At 38.7% G+C, this 20,423-nt stretch overlaps 2 protein-coding genes across 2 annotated transcripts in view; one reads left to right on the top strand and one right to left on the bottom strand.

The window, feature by feature from the left end:
- Window positions 1-463: 463 nt before the first annotated feature.
- On the top strand, window positions 464-13,985 carry LOC131559663 (very-long-chain enoyl-CoA reductase-like). The gene is made up of 12 exons (XM_058808080.1): window positions 464-544; window positions 1,053-1,104; window positions 1,432-1,476; window positions 2,764-2,867; window positions 4,925-5,040; window positions 5,151-5,256; window positions 9,385-9,457; window positions 9,549-9,592; window positions 10,966-11,023; window positions 11,537-11,625; window positions 12,621-12,666; window positions 12,766-13,985. The coding sequence occupies exons 1-12, from the start codon at window positions 464-466 to the stop codon at window positions 12,891-12,893; spliced, it is 942 nt and encodes a 313-aa protein (XP_058664063.1). The 3' UTR covers window positions 12,894-13,985.
- Window positions 13,986-15,217: 1,232 nt separating this feature from the next.
- Window positions 15,218-20,423, bottom strand: part of ABCA4 (ATP binding cassette subfamily A member 4) — a 60,059-nt gene continuing 54,853 nt past the window's right edge. Inside the window, exons 42-49 of the mRNA XM_058808008.1 lie at window positions 20,293-20,355; window positions 20,075-20,181; window positions 18,962-19,103; window positions 18,260-18,394; window positions 16,973-17,076; window positions 16,793-16,885; window positions 16,212-16,461; window positions 15,218-15,340 (exon numbers count right to left, since the gene is read on the bottom strand). Coding sequence (XP_058663991.1) covers window positions 15,218-15,340; window positions 16,212-16,461; window positions 16,793-16,885; window positions 16,973-17,076; window positions 18,260-18,394; window positions 18,962-19,103; window positions 20,075-20,181; window positions 20,293-20,355 — 1,017 coding nt within the window. The remainder of the gene's footprint in view (window positions 15,341-16,211; window positions 16,462-16,792; window positions 16,886-16,972; window positions 17,077-18,259; window positions 18,395-18,961; window positions 19,104-20,074; window positions 20,182-20,292; window positions 20,356-20,423) is intronic.

Genomic DNA, 20,423 nt, shown 5'->3' with positions numbered 1-20,423 from the left:
TCTCCTGACAATTAAAATATTTTTGAAATAATACACAATAATTTTCAAGCTTTATGTACTCAGAATATTTGCTTATATGCATCTATATACATTTAATTTTTTTCTCAAGCTCTTTATAATTTTATGAATCATAAAAGTACTGTTCCTTAGTGATTCCTGTGAAACTTCTCTACCCCTTACTTCTTCCACTTGTTCTAGCATAAGAAAATACCCAAGATCACCTTTTTTGATCAAACACCTAGCTACTTCTGCTACTGAATATATCCAAGAAGACAATTCATTTGGCTTTTTTTTTTTCCAAGTTGAGTGCTTCTGGAAACTGGTGATTGAAACTGTCTCTTGAGAACATCAAGAAGGTTTTGAACTCAATTCATAGATCAGAGAAAAACGGTGTCCCACTCTGAGAGTCACAGGAAATTGTGAATTTGAGAACCAGCTGAGTTTACACGTTATTTAGCCAATAATGATTAATTATCATTTTGTGTCCTCTCAGGTGGAAATCCTTGATTGGGAGACAAAGAAACAGCTATGCTTCCTAGATAAGGTAAAACAAAAATCTGCTTAAAAGACTAGGTGACTTTTTAAGAAATTATTAACTTTTCTGAAGTAAATATGGTGTTTATGAAGAGTATTTAATCTTCTGGTAGCCTTTCCTTGGCCACTTGCAATGATTATGCAAGCTTCATACTTACTACAGTGTATTTCAACCCTTTTCCAGAAGGAGCTTTTGGGCAAAAAGGACAACTTCAGTTGTCCTTTACTAAGTTGCTTTACTAAGAGGGTGCCTGTTGTTTGGTACTCAGAAACCATCAAATTGTCACTGCTGTAATAGTAACTCTTGATCACTGCTAGAGAAGCTGCCTCTGAAATAGGTGTCAAAAATTGTCCTGCCTTTTTCCTGTCAGTTCTTTGAATCCTTCATGCCAAGGCTAGGCACCTGTACAAAATAGCTACATTGTCTAAGTCACATTTCTATTTGGCCTAATACTCTTGCACCTAGTAGTTGTCATTCAAAACATGCATCTTATATTTACAATATTTTTGTTGCCTAGGTGGAACCAAATGCTACAATTAGAGAGATCAGATTGATGTTCCATAAATTATGTGAGTATAACTTCTGCAGCAGCTCACATCAGAATATCCAGTACATGAATAGGAAAAAAATTAAATAATTGAAACATAATGTACGCACACATAATGCTGATAATCTGCACATGAATGTGATCACAGCGAGATTTCAGTAAAAATATTTTATCCTATCCTGATACAGCTTTGTATTTTTTTTCCTGCTGTATAATTATCACCTATATTAGTGTTGAATAAATATTTAAAAAAACCTTTAAACAAAGCTCATCTTGTATTGCGTTCATTATAGTAGTGGGTGATCTAAACTAAACATTGTGTATCACACAACTCTGTATGGTCTTACAGATCCTCGGTGGTACCCAGCAAGGCAGTCAATAAAACTTGATCCAAGTAAGTACTTGTGAGGTCTGCAGTAACTAAACTGAGCAGGGCCCTGGCAGGAAAGGTGTACTTAGGGGTGTTGGCTCTTAAGAATCTGTTTCCAGCTATGATAATTAGCACTGTGAAAGCTGAAGAGAATCCAGAACAAATATTATTCTTTGGAAGGAAACATAGTTACACCCTGGTGCTTGGTAATTACATCAGGAGTTTGCACATTGTTCCAATGCACTTTCTAACTGCTGAGCACTGTTGCTCTCCAGAGAGGCAGCACAGGATCTAGATATTCACTGCCCTTAGCTGCAGTCAGATGATCTCCATGATGATGCTCAGCTGAAGCACCAAAAAGGGCTGTGAGTTTGAGCTATCAATTCACATAATCCTCTGTTCTCAGGCAGGAATTACAGTTCTTTTGAGGGAAGCTAATGCAGAACACATTGCTGTGGACATAGCAATTGCTGACAAAGCTGATGACAGCTGGCTGACTTCATTAATACACTTGTAGATATTGCTACTAGAAGCCTCTTACATGGCCTGAGTCCACAAAAGTCTAATTGCCAAACTGTGTTAATTCATCTTAGCTAAAATATAACACTTTCTTCCTTTGCTTTCATTAAGGATAAGTTTAAACAATCCCTTAAAAGTATGCTGGTGAAGATTTGCTCATTGTGTAAAATCTGTCCATGGAAAACAGATGTATCTTGTTTCCTTCTTTGAAGGTCTCCCTTGTCAGATTCTTCTATGAATTTACATAGTGAGACTTGACATGAGAAAATGCTGGCCTTTGGAGGTTCCTCCAAATCTAGGCATTAAAAGCTCAAGTGCAGTGGAATCACCTCATAGCTGATTGTTTGGGAAAAGAAAGGCAGTGAAAATTTCTATAGGAGAGTTTTCCAAACACAGCTTTTCCTATCTTCTGTTTGTCTGATGATGAGCAATGAGAAAAGCAGAAGAGAGAGAGAGGTGCAGCTGACTAGGAGGTCAGGGAACTGTCATAAAGGGCATCGCCCCATCAACAAATCCTGCTGTTGGCAGTGATGAAGAAAGTCTACTAAACTAGACAGGCACATAGGATTGGGAATTCTTTTAACTGTTTTGGTGTGAATAGAGGACCCAGGCTTATATGTGATTACAGGGATAAATAAAAATTAAGTGTAAATATTCTTGGTCTGTTTAATGAGACTCCAATAAACCCACATCACATCAAGGTGTCTCATAGATAAAGCACCATATAAAGCTAGTATGCTTCCAAAGTGGACTTGAATGTCACTAAGATGTAATTACTTCTTTCCTTCTCAGAAGGAAAGGCTCTGAGGGATGAAGAAATCCTGCAGCACCTCCCTGTTGGCACAACTGCTACCTTATACTTTAAAGATTTAGGGCCACAGATAGGATGGACTACGGTGAGCTCTGCTTCAAGTCTGAGCCATTTCAATGGCTAGTTTTCCACAGTTAATCCTTACATCACTTTTTGTTTCTCTCCAATATTTCTGCATGATGTCTGTTCTGATAGTGGATGCAGGCAATGAATCCTCATTGCTTCAGTTCATTTAATCAGGGAAAGCAGTAACAGATTGAATGCCTATTCAGTTCTCTGGGAGAGCAGCAGTGGAAAACCTGCTGCAGGGTAGGTTGGCTCTGCAGATTTTCAAATGGATGTCTACTGCAAAATCATTGTGAACTAGGTATGCAAATGCCTTTGGCAATCTGCTCCACCGGACCTGTGTAACTCCTGACAAAATTAGGATTATACTCCATTGAGTTTGTCCTACAAAGAGGCATGGGAGCAACTTCACATGTCAGTACCTGAAGTGACTTCAGCAAGAAAATGCATAAAATTAAGATTAGTTGCTGTCTGCATGTGACTGTGTCCCAGGATGCCAGTGACAGGCCAATGACAGCTGATAATTTCTGCAATATTAGCAGCAATCCACAAAGACCTTGCATATTTACTGTCTTAGCTCAAATGCAAATTTTATCATAACTCACTTGGCAGGCAACACAGCACTGCTGTTTATGCAGTGAGGTGACCAATGACCCTTCTAACTCTCTAGAAGGTCCTTGCTGCACAGTATTACACTAGTTCCGATAAACAGCACGATGTCAAGGGAAAAGTACCTCATAATTTAAAGACATATTTACCATTTATTAGCTATGAGATTTTAATAAAACCCTGTGTTGATTACAAATAGCAAAGACAATGTTAATAGGAGGTAAAATTTAAAAAGTCAAATATGTTTTGCAAGACTGAGTCTTCACATCTTTACTTTGGATGCAATGCTGATAAATCAAGCAGCTATTACTCAATTCAAAACCCAGGAAGACAGACAAAGGCTTCTAATGGCAGTGTAGACTTCAAGACACACATGCATTAATATCCACCAAAATATCACAGGGCAGAGTCACCCCAGGCTTCTACCATTTCGTAATCTTTTGCTCTCCCTGCCCTTCAAGCTACTTCATTCAAATATAAACTAACAAATAGTTTAGTATTATCAAATCAAAAAGATGAGCCTCTCATCTACAAGCAAACCTGATCTTCACCAGAGAAAATGCTGATCATAACAGAAGTCAGTAACTCAACTTTTCTGAGTATCAAAACAACTCTAAACACATTAGAGAACTGGGATTGTTTGGTTTTCTTTTTTGTTTGCTTTCTTTAGTTGTTGGGTTTTTGTTTGTTTGCTTGTGACGGAATTACAATCAATTTCCCTTCTTTCTCTGTATGTGAGGTATGGACCTACTTTCCTCACTTATAGATAGGTGGAAAATTCAGCTGTTAATATTTGGTCCAAAGTTAACTTCAATTTAAAGTGATATTCCTAAGAAATACACACTATCTGAATGAATTCAAGTTAGAGAAATAGCTTCTCTGGTTTCCTCTCTTTTTTTCCCCTTTCTTTTTATTTTCCTTCTAGTATTCCAATTAAAGCTTGTTTGAACATAGAATGAAATCATTGTTTCCCAGGACAACTGCTGTGCTAACTGTTCACACAGATGGGGTCACTGTGAATACTTACAAGCTGTGTTTCGAGTTTAAACAAAATTCATGCAGTAGAAGCAGAACTCCTATTTCTCAAGACAAATTCTTCACCAAATTTCATTTTAAACCAAAATAAAACAACAGCTTTTGAGTGCAAGAGAAGGGTGAGAGCTGCATAAATGTAACATGCATGCATATTTGTCATGATCTCTGGGCTGCCATTGTTATCTTTTCATACCCATACTGTGTCTGCTGCACTGGCAATGGCTGTTTGAATGCAACTGAGGCAAATAATTGCAAAATATTTAAGTGCATGGCTACCAGTTTCATAGCCAAACCTTCTACTACCTCCCTGCCTCTCTTAATGCCATCCTGGACGTGTGGAGGTGTTTATCCCACTGCATTAATTGTCACAAGGAGACCAAAGCAAAACCATCATCTAATTCAGCTGTCTAATGATTTTCTCTCTTTTTGCAGGTATTTTTGATAGAATATACAGGTCCATTGTTCATCTATTTTGTGTTTTATTTCCGCATGAATTTTGTCTATGGACTGGATGAGAGGTTTACATCAAGTCCACACCCAGTAGTTAAGTAAGTCTGTTTGCAGGCTTGAGCAGTATTTCTTGTAGTCTTATTCCAAATGTCTTGCCACACATGGCTTTTTTAAGCACTCTTAAATGCTTTTGTCTTGCTGTTTCTAGCTTGGCATGTATCTGCCATTCTTTCCACTACATCAAAAGGTTGATTGAAACAGTATTTGTTCATCGATTCTCCCGTGGGACTATGCCACTGAGGAATATTGTGAAGGTAAATTGTGCCAGAGTCTATCCACAGCTGCCCTTATAAATCCAGCCTAGCCAGCCTATGCTCTGCCTCTGCACCAGAGACATTTTGTGTAGCTTTTGTAGCAATGAACAGCATATCTCACCCATAAAGCTTCCCCAACTTCTTTCAGAAGATTTCCTCATGTCACTATCATATAACCCATATGCTGTCATACTGTTACTAATATTATAGAAGTCTCATTACTTTTTAAAATTTTAAACCTTCAGTATACCCTTCCTTTTCACTCAGTGAGATCCTTGGGTGTGAATGTTTTAGTAACAAGTTAGCTTTAAAGGTAGTACAGGCAGGCACAATGGTAGAGAGCTGCTTTCTTTTAAAAAAAATCTATTTTTGTAACAGTCATTTTATATCTGCTTTGCCCCTAAAATTCTCTTTGTTGTTAAGGAACTGTTAATTTACCTTGGATCCAGAGCAAAGCAGTTCAGTTGTTCTGCATTTTCTTCTCCACAGGAGCATTCCCTGATGTCACCAGTGCTGCTGGGGCACAGGGCAGCTCTTGGGGTGCAGAGTCTGTTCCCTGGGTGTCTGAGAAGTACAGTGACTGCATGGTTATGCATAATTATTTCATAAATGTTTGTAAAAGAGAACACACCAGTAATCAAAAGTACAATTTACTCTAAGGAAGACAAGAGATTATCAACTGGAAAAGCATTTGGGATTTAGGCAGTTCCTTGCAATTTGCACTATGGCAGTGATCCTTGTAGCAGCTGAAGCTCTACCTTGTGGCCAACTCCTTACAGCTGTCCAGTGGCCCTGGTCCTTCGGGTGATAGCTTTCAGGAAAGGAGGGTCTGTAGTGGGGCAGTGACCCTCCAAAAGAATCCTCCCTCGAAATTTATTGGGCTTCCTGCAGCATGAGTTGTTAAAAGGTTCACAGATCTCATTCTTGACACAACAGATCTTGCAGATCTCTTGTTCTTGACACAACAGTAGCTGTTTAGCAGTGCTTGGGTTTCATTTGCTTTTATAATTTCATTGGCCTTGGTGGTGTTACTCCAAAATTCTGCCAGTGTGAAAAACATCACATCTTTTTTTCCCATTTTTCCATCACATAGAAGTGGTAGACAAGGCTTCTTACTTTCAGGGTTTGATCACATACACAGCAGATATAGATAGCTTCTCTCCTAAGTGCTGTGGAATGCTATGGGGTACAGGAGATACTTCAGCCTCAATAAGCAGAAATCTGAGATGGGAATTGATGAGATGGGATTTTCATCCCTTTTTCCCAAATGGAACTAGGAATAAATTACTCCCTACAGTGCAGCAACCTCACCAAAAGCAGAGCATACTAACATAGTATAATTTTTTCTAAGACATGATTTTTCTAGGCATTGGAAAGGTAGAATACCTGATTTATCTGGACCTAGTAAACAACTCCTTAGGGTGAATAAAATAGGCATTAATACAAAAATTGTGTGGTGATAAAGAACTAATTGAAAGAAAGATAATTATGGCTGTGCCAAAAAAGGATCAGTCTGACCTTTAATAATAGGGAAGTACCAGAAGAATTCCTCCAAGATTAGCCTCATGATTGGTCTTATATGGTCTTTCTTTACCCATGAACATTTTTGTGAGTAAAAGGAAGGGATATCATCACTTTGTAGAAAAACATCTGGAGGAAAGAGAACATTAGATCTAAATAAATATTATTTAAAGTATTTAAATAGTATTTATTTAGACAATATAAGAAGACAAACAGAAGGGTACATGCTGGTCATGAGTAAACATAGGCAGGATATTAAGAACTATGGATTGTCTGTTGCAGTGGAGAAGATGAAAGTCCTAACTGTAAGTTTGGAAACTTAGGAATAATTTATTTCTGGGATCCCTGCAATATCTGAACTTGACCTGCAGCATTTTATAAGAGACTGTTGTAAAGCTTTATTATTCAGGATTCACAGAAACTCTTTCTTTTCTCCAAGTGGGTTTATGAAGTCTGCATGTTCCTATTTGAACCTCACTGGAGGCGTTTGTATGAGAAATATGGATTCAATGGCAGCTGGACATTTACCAGTATTACTGTAAAGGTCCTTAGCAGTGGTAGACCCCACTCATCTTGAAGTTTCTTTTCTTATAACCAAGGAATAGTCTTGCAGCAAATCATGTTCTTTGGGTGATTAGCACTTGTTCAGTTCAATTAGAACATGTAATTTTGGGGACTGAGCCATGATAATTCATTTTTTTAATTCTACTTCACTGAAATCCATTGCCATATGTTCCATCCTGTGCCAAGCCTTGAAGCTAGGAGAAGGTTTTCTTGAAGATACCATTCCTAGATTACAAGAAACTGTTTCCATCTAAGTTTGTACAGCAGTCAGTAATTTGTGTCTGTTGAAGAAGCTAATTTTAGGGAGGAAACAGTAGTTTATGGATAAGACACTACCTATACTGTTCCTCACTGGAATCATTCTCTTGGTTCTGCTGCATTTCCTGGGGGCAAAGGAAGTCATCACAGGGAAGCTATTTTTTCTGCTCATTCATCCCACCTGATTTGTAATTACTTGTTAATAATTTGCTCTTTTACATCAGTTATCTCTTACACAATCTCATTACAAGGACATACTAAGTGCTTGTATTACATCACACCCAAAAGGGTATCCATTTTGTCTGAGGTCTCTGGACACTGCAGTGGTTCAGTTAACCCTGAGAAAAAAATGGAAATGCAACTGAATGTTTGATACAGCTGCTTGCAGCAGATGAGGGGGCACCAGCATTTTCAGAAAAATGCACCATCAGACACTGCAGTCAGCTAGTGCAGGTTGGAGACGCTGAGGTAATCACTTTTCCAGGGTATTATTGCTAGAAATGCAGTTCTGGTATATACAGAGGGAAAAGACTGCAAAATTCAAAGCAAAACAAAAAAAGTTAAACCAGGCGGGAGAGCCTTGGGTGGGATTTTTACCTGCATGAGCAGGAAAGGAAGTGGTGAAGGAGAAAGCAGAAACACCTAGGAATGTCTAAGGTATAAGAACCTATTTGGAAGGCCAAGAAAAAGAAAGAAGACCAGGAAGACTAAGAGGATCAGAGTTTTGCTTAAAATTGAAAATAGGATGCAAGGAAAGATAAGGCAAAGAAAAGAAAGATAAAGAGCTCAGTTGTGGTCTTGCTGAAGTCCAGGTGATAAACAAACATACCCAAATACATCAAAAACTGAGGCGCTAGGTTGGGTAAAAGAAGACTAAACTGATGAGAGGCAAATGTTTGAATTGTTGAGGGTTGAAGTCTGTCTGCAAGAGAATGGCACCTAGAGGTCAGAGCACAGAGCAAAGAAGAGGAAGGGCCCAAGAAAAGGCCTCCCTCCCACCTACAAAAATAAGGAGGGAGAAAATAGCATGTCACCAAGACACCAAAGCAGCAATGACTGTCAGAAAAAACCCCAAAGGAGGCAGGGCCAAGGAGGCCAAATAAGAGGTAAAGGTTGTCATTGTAAGTAATTTTTTCATGGATGAAGCCTATGAACAAGCACTGAGATTGGTGAGGAATGTGGCAGTACAGCCATTAGTGACAGCTCATTATCAGTTTCGAGAGTGGAAACTGCACGGCAGAAACAAAAGGACAGCAGCAAAAGGGACTAACTAGAGAAATCACAGTGAAAGTGTAGAGGAAAGCATCAGGCAGGAAAAGTTAAAGCATAGGAAAGAAACTGATGGGGTGAAGGAAAAGGGTACAGGAGATTCGGCAGTGCAAAATAGTAAGTACAGCAGAGAGGACAGTGCCCAAATCTGGTCTTACAGTCTCAGGGGTCAGCAAAACAAGTTTCTCTTTAACATGCAGTCTGTATGCTCTTCAACTTTGCCCAATGGCTTGCCAGACAAGATAATTTTGTTTTCAGTCATATGATCATACTTTCTAAAACTGTTTATAAATTTAAGAGCTCCAAGATATTTTAGAGGAAATCTAAACTCTATTAGTACCATTTCCTTTCTTATTTCCTGTTACCTGCTCCCACCTACCACACTTAGTACTGCCATTTCTTGTTGTATTATTAGCAAGTTGAAGGATTGTCCTGATCCATTATTATCAATAGTCTTGCAGCAAATAGTGGCCTGAAAGACTGTACTAAAACAAAGAAAAATTGCTTATTTTTCAGAACTGCTTATATTACTGGGGATTTGCAGCTTGGCTTGCATATTACATCAATCATCCTCTTTACACTCCTCCTTGTAAGTAGCAAAACAGCCCTCAATGATTTAAGTATTTATGTATGTACTTCCTGCACTAGTACTAATGACATGCAAACTCTTTTTTTAATAGCTTATGGGAAAAAACAGATAAATTTTGCTGTGATCATGTTTCTGGTAGGTTTCTTGCTTTTTCTATAAAATGCTAAAATATCTTGCCTTGATTCTTTTGTCATATAAGTGGAGGACTGAATAGGATAAACAGATACTTAGGACTAGGACATTTGGGACATGCTGCTAAAGCTAACCACTTGCATGCAAAACAGACAAATCTGTTGGTTTTTAATATGATTTTGTACAAAGGAATATTTTGATTCAATGTCCATTCCAAGAATAGGATATTGATCTGTTGGGATGATCTCTCATAATCTTTTAAATTTTGTGACCTTGTGTTTAAAAGCCAGTGAGTTTGTTTTGTGAACTGTTTATTGAGCATTAAAAATCACAACAGATCATAAATCTCAGAGAACTGGCCAGAGAACTAAGAGAGTATGTTGCTGATAATTTCCACTGATAAAATTTCATTTTGCTGAGCTTCAAAACCTGTTTATAGCTTTCTTTATGATTCAAAATTCTTCAGTCACTGTTCATTCTCACAATTCCTAGGAACACTTCATACATGCAGAAGCAAAGTCAGTGTAGCCAATAAGATGTACCTCCATACAAAGGCTTTTCCTATGTATGTGTAACTTGTTCAGAACATCAGCTACTCACTTGCTTTGACAAATTAATCATCAGTGACTGCAGGATCCCAAAGCAGCTTCCCAAGATGAAAATTCTGTGAGGTCTTAATCTATTCACATTTTATTGAGAAACTCCATAACAGAAAGCACAGAGCTGGTAATAAACTCAGGAGCTCTGACCACTAGTCATTTGCTAATAGTTATGCATTGCAGACACTGGAAAGTGTCCATAATCATATAAATGGGTCATTTCAATACACTCTCTTCATAATTGATTGGGGCAGCATGCTTTAAATCTAGTGAAGGAAGCTGGGTCAGTTATATTTCATGACTCATATCAATTATACTCTAGAGAAGAAAACTTAGAGACCAAACTGTATCCTTCTTGGAATTTGAATAATTTTTGAGAAACCAAGACTATGCAAATAAGTTTTTTGATGTTTTTAAAGGCATAAGAATAATCAAAAAAATAAAGCAAGTATCCCCCAAGTTCACTTCTATCCCCTGTGCTTTATTTAGATTTCAAGGGGATTATGTAAGTAATAAACTTGATACTTTGGACATGGAGTCCACAGTTTCTTAAAAATATCATAAAGATATAACAGAATATAATATGGACTCATATTTGAATTGAGATGTTTCATCCTTCTGTCAGTAGTCTTAGTTAAGGATATTTATTGTGCTAATAATAGATTATTTTCCTTTTCTTAAATATTTTAAAGAACCCCAGGAAATAACAGGAATAAAAGGAAGAAAAACAAATAGAAGGGAAGAACATTTTTAACTCTGTCATACTTTTTCTTGCAGCTGTGTGAAGCTGGAAATTTTTCCATTCACGTTGCACTCAGTGACCTCCGGAGAAATGGTAAAAACTGCGTCATCATTTTCAGTTTTGTGCAGCCATTCAGTACTTCCTTCAGTTGCTCTGCTTCAGGAAAGACCTAATGCTGGGGGGTGTTGATGCTGCCAGCTGACTGCTGTGGGAGCACAGGTTTCCCAGCACTGTAAAGATTGGATTCTAAGGGAAATCAGACAGTGCAAGGACTCTGACATCAGACTGTTGAACAGCATTTCTTAACTTACTACAATCTTCACTGTTTGGGCTGGGTTGTGTTGGGAGCAGTTACATTGGTTATACTGCCAGTGCAAAATGAAACAATGCTGCTACAAACCATGCTTTGGTGAGCAAGGGAAAGTTCCCTCACAGGTATTCCACTCCCCACTCCTCTTGCGAGTCCAGAGGACATCCTCTCTTCCCACATCCTGTTTGTCCCTCTGACAGTCATGAGACACAGAAGTAGGCAGAGCTGGGTTGTCTTTACAGAAAACAATATATTTAGGAATATGAATATTTTGTGATTTGTTTTCTAATCTATAGGATCCAAAACCTGTAAGATCCCATATCCAACAAAGAATCCTTTCACATGGCTGTTTTTCTTTGTATCTTGCCCAAACTATACATACGAGGTATGTATTCTCAAACAAGATGTTCAGATTTTAGTTTCGCTGAAAACATTTTTGTTTCTTTTAGAATGTTTTACATGGAAGAAACCTCTGAAACCGTTCAGCTCAGTACATTTCCCCTCCTTCCCTAAACCCCATGAAATCAGGTTGTGGACAAGAATTTGTCTGCTCTTCCTCCCCTCCCTTGGGTCAGTACTGATGTGACTAACCTTACACAGACAGCCCTGACCCTGGGTCAGTGCTTCTAGGGGGCTGCTAGACAAGACATGCACTGTAAAGCAGGACAAATTCTGCAGCCAGGAACAGGGAGATTGTCACTGAACATGTGTTGCAATGAGAGATGGAGGTGTCTGGTGGATTTATAATGTAAGAGCCTAGAAATATCACTGCAGGCAGGAAGATAGTGGTCAGACAAATATAAGATACTGTGATAGAGAAAATGAGCCAAAGTCGTCTTCCCCATTTTAAGTTATGCAATCACTTGTGTTGGTGGTGACTGCTTTAGAAACTTGAATCAGTTTATCATTTCATATTCCTTAATAAGGAGCTAACTCCTGACTGAGTTCAGAAGCAGATAAAGTCAGTGCAACTCAGTGTAACATTCATTCTTGCACAGAAGGACAGTGTCAGGTTTGAAGTTCAGTGGAGATCAACAGATGTTATTGAGAACAGCATTGGGCCTTGGACTATAGAAAGTTGCCATTGCTAAGAGCGATGCAGGTCTGATGAATACAAATTAGGCAGAGAAACAGGAAGGACACTGTTTTAATGCTTTAAAGTTTGTCATTGTAATAGCTGTGGAAGCATATGTGAAGGTTTTTTTTGTGATAATAAGGCACTGTTCACCTTTTTAACTAAAGGTCATTAACAATAGAAATTGATCTGGCTGACCTTGATTTTTTTATTTACTTATACTAGGACAAGGTTATTTTGATCAATAGAGACATAAATGCAAATGCTGTCACCAGAAATATTTTCAATTTCCTTGGCCAAAACAGGTGGGGACCTGGATCAGTTTCACTATCATGACTCAGTGTGTTCCAGGTGAGTAATGTTTTGGTACTTCAACCTGAAGTGATGTCAGCAGCAAGAGCACGTTTTTAATCTGATAATGAAATAAATATTTTTTTCCCTTCCTTCCAGTGGGACTGTTCACCTTGCTTTGCTTCATTCAGATGACAGTCTGGGCAAAGGATAAACACTGCACCTACTTAAGAGAATTCAAGGATTATCCAAGTCATAGAATGCCAATTATTCCCTTTTTGTTGTAAGAAAAGAAGGCTCAATTTGAATATTGCACAGAACTTCAAGAAGAAAACCTCATAAATATCCTGCCAAATAAATGAATTAATTAAAAGGATTTTGGTGCATGTTGAATCTCCACTGCTAAGGGAAATTGTATGCACTTGAAAGCTACACTTCCTTACTTTCAAGAATTCTCAACTCAGAAGCACCTTAAAAGATAAGGCTTCATTGCACAGTTGCAAAGAAAAAGTCCCTGCAGCTCACTGTAACCTGTACAAGTCTGTTTAGATTGATGGATCAGAGATCCTGAGAAGTCTCTGCTGAAGAGCAGCTCAAATTTAGCAGTGGGATTCTGCAAGACAGAAGCACTCTGGAAGGAGGACACACCAGTTAACTACAGAGCTCAGTTCAGCCAGCAGGGCCAGCTGGCCTCAGGACAGTGGCATGATCTGCCTTCTTTGACTTGAAGAGTGTGTGCTGCCTGGAGGCAGGTGCTTTGTAACAGATAACATTACCAAAGAATATTAAGGCTTCCTGGAATAAAGAAATAGGCCATATCTCAAAAACCTGATTTGGGTCTAACACCTAATTTGCCAAAAGAATCTTAAATAAGAAATGTTCATAGTATTTATGAATGTAATATCCTGTGCTGGGGTTTTTTGTTTGTTTTTGGTCTTCTTCATTAGTAGTTGCATACTAGTAAATAAGATTCAGAAGCAATCTAACCTATGCCATATCTTTGATATCTGGCCTGTTTTGATATAACATCTCCTTAATTGACCTTTTACCTAGCATTTTACATCAGTCTTCTCTCAGTAGTTTTTAATACACTTTGTAAATACATGAAGTGACTGCTAGTCCTTGGAACGCTCCTCCTATTTTTGGAGCCAGGGAGAAAAATCAACTTCATTTTGGACTTCCTGTGTTTACTTTGTCACAGGATGTTCTGTGGGACTTAGTTGGGGTTTCTGTAAATCTAGTTTAAAAAGGCTATTGAAATCTATCTGAATGACATTTTAAAGAAGCTATTTGAGAATATGAAGAGAATGCATAGATACTGTTTTTTTTCATAATTAATTTATTTATCTATAATAGATGTATAGAAAGATTTTTGCAACTATTTGTAAGGGTGAAATATGCAATAAAATCTATTTTAAAACCAGTGGAAATAATTATGGCAAAAAGAGAAGGCTACAGCTGGTTGCTGAAGTTTCATAATATTTTGTATAGTAAAAAGCAAGAGTGTCCTTATAAAAAAAATCTACATCAATTGAAGAAAAATATCTTTCAAAGCAAAAAACCACGATTTTAATTCTGTATAACACAGAGAAGATTTCTTAGAAATTATTAGATATGATAGATAACTGAAGCAATACATCATTATGAATTTGTTTTCAGTGTTGTTTTTCCACTAGTTAAACTGTTAACCAGAAAAAGAGAACTAAATGTCAAATGATTTCCCACTGAGTGCAGTGTGGAGAACAAGCAGGTTGAAGTTTTCCTCCTGAGGAGGTAGAAAGCACATACCCTATTCACACCTTGCGCCCACTTAATGTCCAGTTGCAGGAAAGAAGAAAAAATTGATCCTGTTTAGTAACAAAGAGACCTTTCCATGTCTCTGCAAGAAAACAAAACTTTTGGCAGATTTGGTCATACTCTCTTTCTTTTTAATCTTCATTTTGACATTTGGCCTCTCTTTGAGGCAACTTGAAGATGAGTATGAGATCATTTTTAATTAATATTTTTTTAAGAGCAAGTTTCTTGTCTGGGTCTGAGCTCTGAATTAATTCTTTCCATTCTTGCTGAGACAACCGTCTGTTTTCACTGGCAGCCTGGTGAAACAGTGAAGCAATCTCCCAGGACTAGCCCCATCAGCCAGCACTGTCTGACCTTGACAGTCCCGTGCACTCAGCACAGCAGGAATCTGCTTCTAAGCTGGGCAGTGCTCTCAGCCTTGGGATCTGTCTGCTGACTCGCAGCAGTTAGAGTAAGGGTTAAAGAAGAAAACCAGCTAGAGAATCCATCTTTGATGTTATTTATATGTCAACAAGGAGGAATGAGACTCCTCTTCTTGTATCTTATGATGGACTTTACGTTAGAGGAAGATTTTATTCTATAGCAAGGACCTGCCTTTCCTTTGACACTCTCAGCATGTAGTGTTACTGGTAGAGCAGTAGAAGTTGGCTGTTGCTAGGGCTGTTGTTGTTGAGAGCACAGTACTCAGAAAGGTGCAAAAAAAAACGGTGTAATACCGAGTGTGCAAACCTTTGTTTTCCCCTTGCTCTGCTCTGGTATGGCACATGCCTGCCTGCACTGTGCACACACTAAGCCTGGAGGCTGCAGGAGCAGTCTATGCAACTGCCTGCTGATGCAGAGCTGGGGACACCCTGGCTTCTCGGCTGGCTCCAGCTGCACGTGGATGCAAAGGAATTTCCTCATCCTCCATCTGCTGTTTAGCAAAGTTCACAAAAACCTGTGTGAGGAAAGCAGAAAATGTCACCATGTCTTCAACTGGGAGGAGTTAGTGGAATGACTGCTCTGCAGGAAACAGACAGAAAGGGCAATCCACAGACATCAACTGAACTGAGACACTGCATTATCAGCTGAGATCATGAGTTCCTTCTTTATTTTCATAAACTTCCTTGCAACTTCCTTCCTTTGGATGCACTTGCTTGCAAGTAAAATCCTACTTTTTCTTAAGGAGGAAATGGCTTCAGCCAGGTTTGCATGGTTTGCACAGCACGAATTTGGTTGTGATAGGAAAGAGGAGACAGAGTATTTTAGTAGGAAGCTGAAAGGCAGCCAGGAATGCCTCTCTAGCAATCCCACCAAAAGCAGCTTTACATATGTGGACCCTTTGTTACTTAGGAGAGCAGAGAGATGGGGCCAATACTCTCTGGCAAGTGCGTGTTTTCAAAACATCCAATAGACTTCCTAGGTTTTGTGTGTCTAATTGCTTCTCACAGTATCTTTGACAAAACACAGTCCAAACCTCTTATTTAGAATAAAATGCTATTCTCAGCTCAGTTTCATTCCAAATTGCTGACCTTGCTTAGACTGCTCCTCCTGAAGGAATGGGTTGTGTGAATTCTGTCATATGGGAAATGCTGTCTTACCAGCTTTCACAGGGCACCTATTTACACAGGGAATAAGTTACTGATTCATACTGATACACCCTCCTTGATGAGAGGCCTGGGAATCTTTCCTGAGAAAGAGGTGTGAGATAATTCTCTAAACAATTTGGTCCTTCAGTTATTTGGATACATCCCCATTATGTTGCCTAATTCTCACCAGACAAGCTTTGTCTGTTTTTACTTTTACTTGATGTTTTACTTTTTACTCACCTGATCTAATGTTGTTTGAGACACAGAATATTCTTCAATATGCAAATTTTCCTTATTGGAGATTATTAATCGAAAAATCTTAGCCAGAGAGGAAGAGCAAATCTGATACTGCAGCATGTTGTAGTGTTTTTCTCTCTGGAAACTCCCTGGGAAGTTGATGCGTATGAATTTCTCAGCAGGAGCAGGATCTGGAGGCAGCCCAGACTTTGGAGCTTTGATTTTCAGAGTGACAATGTAGCCATCTCCAAACCTGGGAAGGACAAGTGGATTTAGGAAATGGGTGAAGAGGTTGTTTCATCATTCAGGAAGGAAATTACTTTTCTGCAGCTAGGAAAACAATAGCAGTATCTGAAAGATATTGCATAAGACCCAGCTTTTTAGGAAGTCCCTGTATTTGCCTTGCAGAAGTGGTATGTAGCATAATAGACTTGGAATGAGATCTGGTCAGATTGTCTAATATACAACAGAGCTGCACCCAGAAATAGGTGTGGTTAACCATTGAATTGCTTATATTAAGAATAGTACATGTCACATACACTAAATTTTCCCATTGAAAATCACTATAAAAATATTCTACTTACTTGTATTTTAGCTCCTGAATTGTGCCTAGGCATTTGAAGGTACCTTGTACCATGACGGCTAAACGAGTACAGAGGGCTTCACATTCTTCCATACTTTCAAAACAGAGAAGAGATATTTGAGATAAAAGCCAACAGATGTACTTCAGCTGCTTTCAGAGTCTGAGTTTGAACTGTTTTTACCTGTGTGAGGTTAGTACCACCGCTCGCCCATCTCTGAGCACACCAACAATAGAGTCCCACAGGAGGCGCCGGGACTGAGGGTCCATCCCCGTGGTCGGTTCATCCTGTAATGGAAATGTTAAGGCAATCAGAGTCAGATAAAACAGGGAAAATCTATTTAGAATCAGGTCATTGTTTGGACCATAGTGTGTGATTGTTTCTCTACAGTAATCTGTGCCTTGAGAAAGCACATAGTCCTTGAGAAGCGTAGGAGTGAGTGGGTACCAATGGATTCCCTGGCACAAAGCAGAAAGGAAACAAGACCATGGGCTGCAGGTAGGAATACAGAGCTGTCTGTGTGGGGCACAGCTACCGGGAAGGGATTGCCTTTTCTGGGCAACAGTGAGCTCTCACCAGGTTGTCTGACTTGCATAAACATATAGGACATTGTTCAGTTCAAGAAATCTGTGAAGTCATTCTGATTTACACTACCTAAGGATTTGATCCTACATAAGTCAGCTAACCCAGTAAGTAACAAAAAATGTAAACAAAATTAGGATAGAAAATTTTTCATTGAACATCTTGTCTTAAGAAATTATGAGAAAACATTTTATCTGACTGTTTACTACAGGCAGAATACATGTAAAGGCATATTAAATGGTACAAGGAACTAGGCTACTAATATGTATTAAAAAACTTCACAAAGTAAAAGTGAGTGTGTCTAAAAGTCACAGACATACAAATTAAGGTGGTAGAATATAATCTAAATAAAGAATTTCTGTAGTAATTTCATGCTGAATTTCCCTTTAGATATGCAAGGATCTAATAACTTATTTTATTTGGCAAGAACTACATTTCAGCATTTTTATAGTTTAGTATAAATTTGTATAATTTATTCCAAAGATATTAAAGGCTGTAAAGGCTGAAAAAGGGTAGGCATATTCCTTTGTTGTACTAGATAAAGCAGCTGGATGGATATGTTGGAAGATCATCTTTTACATCACTGGCTACACTTTGACAAGAAAAGGCAGACTGAAACTGAACAACAGTTTAAATTCAGATTTTTCTGGATTATAGACTTTATCTCAACACATTCTTTTTTGAAGATATTTCTTTTATAATCACTTGGGGTCCATTAGAAATATAGTTACACATCCCAGACTACATCTGAAATTAATTCAAAATTTCATTGAAATAGCTGTAAGTTGAGGGCAGAAAGGAACTTTCAATGACTTTGTAGCTCTTTAGCATGTAGTGTTATGAGATGTAATATTGAACTGGCCAGGGCTGTGTTTCCATGACACTTACTAGCAAGACGAGTGGTGGGCTGCCTATCAGGGCAATGGCAGTGGAGAGCTTGCGCTTGTTGCCACCACTGTAGGTCCCTGCCAGGTGGTCTGCGTACATAGGGAGTCCCAGCTTCTGGATGCCCCATTCAGCAACCTGTGAGAAAAACCATCTGTTTCACACGGCAGTAACTGCAGAACAGACAGGATTGCTGATACATTTCGGGTAGAAACATGACAGTCCCCTGGGATTTAGCACATTCATTTTGGAACTGGGCCAGGGAAGTAAAAAGTATTTATGATGATGATGAGAGGCGTTCTAACTAGGTGAGGGAAAGCCATAAAGCAGCCTCAGCTGTAGACTTCCATGTGTGCAAGAATTTAAATTATTTTCTTCTGGGATCTTCTTCATGTTTTCTTCCTTATACATACACAACTTTAAAGGCAAGAGCAAAACAGCAACCAGTGCCATTCTGAACCACAACAGTTGTATCTTTAGCCTTCCACTGTTGGTGCCACAGATTTGCAACTACCATTAATACCTGGGAACCTGCATTTGATAGCGTGGTCTTGTTACTCAACTGTCCAAATGACAGGAACCACATCCAGGACTTCAATACACAGAATAATGAGCACACTTTGGAAATTCTGGCTCTTAGCATGTTAAAATCGCCATTAATCATCACAAATATCACTGTAATTATGAAAAGAAAGAGTGCTTTACCCTCTCGATTTCTTCTGCTGGAACCCCCCGCAAGCGTGCATACAAATACAGGTGTTCTCGTCCTGTGAGCAGGTCATCAATGGCATCAAACTGAGGGCAGTATCCCATGTTTTGATGGACATCAGAAATGTGGGTCAATATACTGGAGAAACAAAGAAAAGAGTTGTAGTTCTGCAATACTAGCTCTAAGACAGCGAAGAAAACTTTGAATAAAATCCTTATTTTCTGGGGCAACAACTCTTGTAAGAGGAGAATTAATTCTTCCTGATAAAACATGCTACGAAAATATCTGTCTGTTCATAAGAGCAAGGAGTATATTGTTGTCTTAAGTCAGCTCAGTCCTGGTTAAGAGTGTAAGCCTGTTTTCCCTTACCCATTTTTTGTTATAGACTAACTTAACGAGAAGTTCTTTAAACAGCCACTTAGGCTTATTTATTTATTTTTTAAACAGTGTTTATATCTAGAAAAAAAAGAAGCAGTTATTTCAGCTCAAAAAATGGTCACTAGCAACAGATAGGCAGGACACAAGGCCAACACATCAATGGTAGTAGGAAAAGTACAAGATCACAGAATGGGTGTGGTTGGAAGGGGGCTCTGGAGGTTATCTTGTCCACTGACCCTGCCTGGGCAGAGTCACCTAGAACAGGCTGAGCAGGACCATGTCCTGGCAACAAAAGAGTTATTTTTCAGTCACAACAATGGACAAATAATCAAATCCCAACTACACCTAACAAGCCAAGGCACACAACCTGGAAGTAAACCAACATAAGTGCATACTAGATCACACTGTAATAACTTATGACATTATGCCAGCACTGTGTAAACAATGATGTTGGAAACAGCCAGAGAAAAATCCCAAAGCTCAGATCAAAGGACTCTGTTGGAGGGATTATCTTACGTTTGGGAGCTCTTGCCACTAGATATGATTGCCTTGTCCCACTGTGAGCATTACTAAAACTTACCCACAGATTTTACAAGTGTTAAAGATATCAAATGCAATTGTATGTTACTTGTGATCTCAGTGCCATAGAGCTGCTGGATCACTGAGAGTGTGATCTGGACAGTTCTATGCTGGTAAATGGAGTGTCACAGGGTTTTTTTTAAGGTACTTACCTACTGCCAGCCACTATAGCATCTCCAGATGTCACATCAGTATCTCCAGTCAGCATTTTGAATGTTGTTGTTTTGCCAGCACCATTCACTCCCAAAAGGCCAAAGCACTAAATTGCAAAATTTATCATATTCTTTAATATTTCCAACTTGTAAATCAGTGGGGGTGTAAAATCTGAACTGATCCATGGAATGTAATCCAGTGTTATTGAACAACCTACCTCTCCGGGACGGATGCCAACACAGACTCTGTCCACTGCAGGCTTGCGTCGACCTGCATAAATCTATATTGATGGGGGGAGGAAAAAAAAAAGGGAAGTTCCTATTTCAAGACATCTACAGAAATTAAAAT

Source organism: Ammospiza caudacuta, chromosome 7 (genome assembly GCF_027887145.1).
Source record: "Ammospiza caudacuta isolate bAmmCau1 chromosome 7, bAmmCau1.pri, whole genome shotgun sequence".
NCBI classification, from domain to species: domain Eukaryota; kingdom Metazoa; phylum Chordata; class Aves; order Passeriformes; family Passerellidae; genus Ammospiza; species Ammospiza caudacuta.
The sequence above is the reverse complement of the archived record's forward strand: the minus strand, read 5'-3'. Positions and strand labels throughout refer to the sequence as shown.